The sequence below is a fragment of the Rhagoletis pomonella genome, unplaced genomic scaffold, assembly GCF_013731165.1.
Source record: "Rhagoletis pomonella isolate Grant_MI unplaced genomic scaffold, Rhpom_1.0 Rhpom_scaffold_00001, whole genome shotgun sequence".
NCBI lineage: Eukaryota > Metazoa > Arthropoda > Insecta > Diptera > Tephritidae > Rhagoletis > Rhagoletis pomonella.
The window spans coordinates 103082752-103089290 of NW_023458555.1; the positions used below are offsets into that span (position 1 = coordinate 103082752).

At 47.8% G+C, this 6539-nt stretch overlaps 1 protein-coding gene across 1 annotated transcript; it reads right to left on the reverse strand.

Annotated features, from left to right (window-relative positions):
• Positions 1-2238: 2238 nt before the first annotated feature.
• Positions 2239-3735, reverse strand: LOC118734987. The gene has a single exon (XM_036464583.1). The coding sequence runs from the start codon at positions 3733-3735 to the stop codon at positions 2239-2241; it is 1497 nt and encodes a 498-aa protein (XP_036320476.1).
• Positions 3736-6539: the final 2804 nt, after the last annotated feature.

Sequence of the window (6539 nt, forward strand, 5' to 3'; positions counted from 1 at the left end):
AAGATCAGTCCAAACCTATTAAAAAAATACTTAAATAAACAAATGTAGATATGTCTTGATTTTTCATACCTTCTTCCATCCAGTTTTGTCCTTGATTGGCGGGCCCAGTGCATTTAGTTTCTGTGAAGTATCTTCCCAAAAAGTATTTAGTTCGGCTGGTGCTCTTTGGGAAAATCCTTTAGCTATGTCCGGGTGCAACTTCATCGCGTTCACAAGCACTTCAAATTGATTTTTGTTTGTGTATTTTTGTCTCTTGTCTCTAAAATATGCGTGTAAACACAATTTAGTGCGTCCTCATCAATTGTTTACATAAATACTTACGAAATTTCCATTTCTTCAAATTTCCGTAACCAACTCACCAACTTATAGATATCGAAAAATATTTTCGATTTTACGGTTTCAGTGATTTTGCAATCAACGCCATCTATGAGCCACGGAAAGTATTTTATCGAGTCGGCAAGCGAGTTCAACATCATCGAGAAATCGATTTTCGATACGAGTTCAATGATTTCAACGCAATATTTGGCGATCAATATCGACAAATTTTTCGATTGACACGAGTTCAATGATTAGGCCCAATATAAATAAGATGGAGGAAAACTGGTGCTGCCACTCTATTAATACTGTTAATAATAAAACACGCAAAGTCACGGTTTACCATTACAATTTATTATTCATCCGCTTATCTGTGCACAAAAAGAAGTTAAAAAGAGTTTCCTCGCCTTTTATAGTAAATTTTAGGAATTTAAAGTACCGTACAATGATTTTTCAACGAAACAAACAAATGTAACCACAAAACAGAAATGAATGACAAGAGAGTGAACAGGATTGCCGGACGATTACGAAATAACAGAAAATAAAGTTAACTAAGAGGTTGCAGCTGCAACATCCTGCCCGGTCGAGTCGGTTGACTCGAAATCTTCAGGCTCCAGTAGGAGGCAACGCTTCTGAAAAGCTCGAGTATGCATCCGCCGGAAGTTCTTAATGTGACATTGCGCTCCGTCAGCGCCCGGATGTACTCCCACGACGCGACCCATGCGCCAGTGAGGCAAGTTCTCATGCTTTACGAGTACGATATCGTTGACCTTGATGTTAGTGGTGCGCCGATGCCATTTGTGGCGCCTCTGCAGGGTGGTCAGGTACTCCCCTACTCCACCGCTGCCAAAACACTTGTTGAACCTGCCGTACCCATTGCCATTGTTTCAGTCGGTTGTTGGGAATATGTTGGATGTCTGGCTCAGGGACCGCTATCAGCGGAGCCCCAATCAGGAAATCACCGGGTGACAGCGCGAATTTATCTTCCGGGTCGTCGTACAGTGGCGTAATTGGACGTGAGTTCAGGCATGCTTCGATCCGGGTAGCCAAGGTCTGCAATTGACTATGCCACATGATTTGCGAGCACACACAGCGGACCAAGTGATGCTTTGCCGACTTAACGGCCGCTTCCCACAGCCCACCTTGATTCGGTGCACTAGGTGCCAATTGGTACCCGAGCCCGCTAACAATCGCTGGTTGTTTTCACTAGATCGTCCACGACTTCGATGTGCACGGCTTTGTTGACCATGCATACGAAGATGGCTAGGTACATCTTGATGAACGTGCGTGAGCGCTTCGAGCCGAGCCGCAGTGTAAAAGGGCCACAGTAGTCTACCCCGAACGAAACAAACGGTCTCGCGGGTTTGATCCTCTGCCCGGGTAGCGAAGCTATTTGCTGACTGAACACCTCTCCCTTATGACGGCGGCACACTACGCACATGGGGATAAAACTCTTGACCGCCTGCCTTGCATTCGGGATCCAAAACCGGCGACGGAGGGTATGTAGCATGAGCTGCGTTCCTCCATGTAGCGTTGCCTCATGCGCCTGCACGAAAGGAGCTGACTTCGGCAATTTGATCGGGAATCGCTGGTCATGCACAAGTTCTGCCTTAAGTATTCGCCCTCCGAACCGAAGGATATGGTTCTCATCTAAAAATGGATTCAATGAGAGTATTTTAGTACAGGAGGACAAACCTAAACTGGACTTCAACTGTCGAATGTCAGCAGCAAATTGTTCCCCTTGCTCTAGACGGATTAGCGTGTATAGGGCGTCATCCAGTTCCTGGGCACTAACCACAGGTTGACGAAAGTGTCGACGTCCCTTCAACCAGCGCAGCATGATGGCCGCTGTACCAAGCAGGCGTTGAATTGAACTAAACCGGGTAGTCAACAACATAATATGTCCATCTGAGCGACGGGTATTCAAAGGCTGCGCAAGGAGTACCATTGACTGACATATACTTCGCCTTTCTGCAAGGAGCTCGTCCGACTCGGCCTGGCTAAGAGGGATCTTGGGCTGGTTTGAGGGAGCGCTGCTAGCACACCAGGCCCATGCCACCAAAGCGGGTGAACTAAGAGTTCTTCGGGTGTAATGCCTCTGCTGGCACCATCAGCAGAGTTCTGTGCTGAACGAACGTGGTACCATCTGTCTGGGGATGTCAGTTCCTGTATCCTGCGAACCCGGTTGGATATGAACGGCTTAAGTGTTGTTGGATGCTTCTTCAACCAGCACAAAACGATCGCCGAGTCCGACCACAAATAGTATGGAGCATCCATCAAGCCCAGCGAGTCCGGCACATTTTGAATAGTTTCAGCCAACAGTAGTGCTTCCGACAGTTCCAGGCGGGGTATAGTAGCGCCCTTCAGAGGTGCCACCTTCGTGCGAGCTGTAAGAAGTGAGATGTGCGCAACATCGCCTACGTCAACAGTTTTCGTATATATGACGGCAGCATATGCTTGTGAGCTGGCATCGCAAAAGCCGTGCAACGTTGTCTGAACACGCTGAACCATGCCCATCCAACGGTCGATGCGGATCTTATTGAGCCCCTCTAGCTTGGAGCGGTACTTGAGCCATTCGTTGCAAAGATCGTCAGGTAACGGCGAATCCCAAGATAAACCCGCAGCCCACATCCTCTGGATGAACACCTTCCCAGTTACAGCGACAGGTGATAACAACCCAGCGGGATCAAAGAGACGCGCCACCTCGCTAAGTACTCGTCCCTTCGTGGGAGCCTCGGAGGATTGGGTTAGGTCGACTTGGAAAAATAGCTGATCCGTCACTGCGTCCCATCTTAAGCCTAATAGGGAAGCTTCATTAGATAAATAGCTCATCACCTGGCCATCGTTGGAGTTCCATTTCCTTAGCGTAAATTTTCCCGCGGATAAAATGGTATCTACGTTTTTAGCCAGTTCCACTGCATCGGACGCGCTCTCACAACTGGTGAGGAAATCATCTACGTAAAACGAGGTTAGAATCGCATCTCGGGCGAGGACCACCCGCCGCCTATCCGGAACTGAACCGTAATTATCATAAGCGCATTGCCGCAACGTGCGCACTGCGTTATATGGACTGCATGCCATGCCATATGTAATGGTCTTCAATCGATATACGCGAATATCGTCGGCCGGGGACTCGCGCCAAATAATCCTCTGATAGTCTCGATGCTCCGGCGCAACCAACACTTGCCTGAATATTTTCTCGATGTCGGCCGTTATCGCCACTCGAAAACGTCGGAAGCGATGAAGTATGCTACCAAGCGAGTCCGGAAGCGATGGGCCCACCAGTTGAATATCGTTTAGGGAGGCTCCCGTGCTGGTCGGCACCGAAGCATTGAACACCACGCGGAATTTGCAGGTAACCGCATGATGAGGAATATAATAGCAATTGTTATGGTGATACGGTGGTTCGACTAGCTCCATATGTCTGAGAGTTGCGTACTCCCGCATGAATGCCACATAGTTTTCTCTGATGGCGGGATCTACTACCAAGCGACACTCAAGTCTACTAAATTGGCGCGCAGCAAGTGCATACGAGTCACCAAGTTTTGGTGCATTTTGTCGCAGAGGTAGCCGCACAATGAACCGGCCGTCTGCAGTGCGGCCATGAGTAGCTTCGAAGATCTGGGCACAGTCGTCAACGTGTTGATTGTCGGCCGCCGCAATTTCATCCATCTCCCAAAACCTGTGGAGCAGTTCTTCTAGACGGACGTCGTCTTCACCCGGTAACGCGCTGAGTGCGAGCGATGATACGTTCGAAGTAAAAGACACTACTGCCGGACCAAACACTATCCAACCAAAGCGGGTACGCTGGGCGAAAGGTTCGTCTGGTCGTCCACCGATGACTTCACCCTCTAAGACTCGCCCCCACACGTCCGCGCCAATGAGAACGTCGATAATGCCACGCGTACCAAACCGATCGTCCGCCAACTGAAGCCCTCTCAAGTACGGCCACTGGTTCACGTCAATATTCACCGCCGGAGTCTGAGAAGTAATGGACGGTAAAATCAAGGCCTCAATTTGCATCTCAAATCCAGTTCTCGTTGACCTCAAAGTGATTGTAACGCTGCCCTTCACCTTTGTATTTACGGCAGGCCCTACCCCTTCTACCAGCAGGTCACATTTCCGTCGGTATAACTGCAAGGAGTTTTCTAGGCGATCCGTCACGAAGGTAACCTGCGATCCAGGATCGCATAGGATACGAGCCACACGCTGAACCGATGCTTCTCCAAAGGCATATGCACACGATGTTGCTAGGAGGGTGATCGGCTGATATCTGTCAGCGTGGGCTCTCGCAGCTGCTGCTAGTCATGCAGCTGAAGTTGTTGGCGCCTTACCAGCTATGTTGACGAACCTCTCGCGGCATAAGATAGTATTGTGCTTACCGCCACAATTCCGACAACTTCCCGATGCACACTGTCTGGACGAATGGCCAGCACGTAGGCAGTTATAACACAACCTAAACTCTTAACTGCTTCATAACGTTGTTCGATGTTCATGGCTGACAGCGCTGAATACTTAGAAATTCGATGCGGAGCACCACAATGCGCACACTGTGCCCGCTAGCCACATTCGCCTTCACCGATCGTTGCTGCCGAGAAGCCACTAGAATGGCCGATGGTTCAGGCGATAGACTATGAGCACGCCTTTCCAAAAACCTCAGCAAATCACCCAGCAGTGGAATATCGGTGGTGGTACTTTTCATGCACCAGTCGCGCTTGGTTACAGCCGGAAGGTTGGACACAGCTAATGCATCCCATTGACTTACAGGGACCTCCATAACCCGCAATGCTCGCAGCGACTCTTGCACTGTGTCAACAGTGGCCAGCAATGCTTGTGATGACTTCTGGGTAGCTACTTGTAGGTTGAGAAAGCGCGACACGTGTATTTCTGCCAACTGTTTCTTATTGTCGTAACGCTCTTTAAAGCCTTCCATACTTCTTGATAGCCACCCCAGTATATCCCTCCAATTAATGGCACTATGGAGGCGTTAACTGCTTGGCGAAGTTTACCCAACTTGAATGCTTCCGGGTACGCAGAGTTATGGACGAGCGTTTCAAACGCATCCTTGAACGCCAACCACTTGCACATATCCCCGTCAAATGAGGGAATAGCCAGCGGGTCAAGTTTAAGATCTACTGAACAGCCATCCAAAGTCGTGGTAGGATCGTTGCGCGCTCCTTCACTGGCGTTGGAATCTCCCGTTGACGTCGCAATAAGGCGGTTGAGTGTGCTACATGCCTCCCCGTAAAGCTTCTCCACACTTTCCCATAGCGAATCATGCGTAACCATTTCTGAGGGTGCAGCTTCTCCCACAAGATGGTTATAGTTATCAACGAATCGCCCAAAATGTGTCTCCATCGACTTCAGCTCTTGTTGAAGTTGAAATACATCCCGACCATCATCGCCACCATCTCTTACACGGGCATGTATGCGTTTTATTGCTTTCACAGCAGATGCGCGCAAGTTAAGTTCCGCCATGCCTCAAAAATACAATAAAATTGTACTTTAAAAACTAAAACCTCCCTATTATAATTGCCATTCGTACTGTAATCAGGTATGTAACTTGAGAATAGAAAACGCTGCATCTTTTAGGCGCATCAATATTACATAGTGACATCCCGAGCTAATAAAAGGAAGGTAAAAAAAACATTAGTTGTCCTCACAGGAGGCACCAAAATATTAAAAATTAAACACGCAAAGTCACGATTTACCAATACAATTTATTATTCATCCGCTTATCTATGCACAAGGAGAAGTTAAAAAGAGTTTCCTCGCCTTTTATAGTAAACTTTAGGAATTTAAAGTACCGTGCAATGATTTTTCAACGTAACAAACAAATGTAACCACAAAACAGAAATGAATGACAAGAGAGTGAACAGGATTGCCAGACGATTAAAAAATAACAGCAAACAAAGTTAACTAAGAGGTTGCAGCTTCAACAAATACAATTTGTATTTCAACTTTAAAACACTCAAATAATGCACAAGAAATATACTTTTGTGAAAAGGGGATTTCGGTTCCTTTTCTTCGCACGCAGAAAGGTGTTTTCTGCAAAAGGTGTTCTGCCTCTTTCTTTGGCAACACAGAAAGGAGAATTCTCCGTTGTGCGGGTTATAATCCCTTAGCGCGGCCGAAGGCCGCCTACGCAAAAAGATGTTCTCTGCAAAAGGTGTTCTGCCCCCTTTTCTTTGGCAACACAGAAAGGAGAATTCTACGTTGTGAAA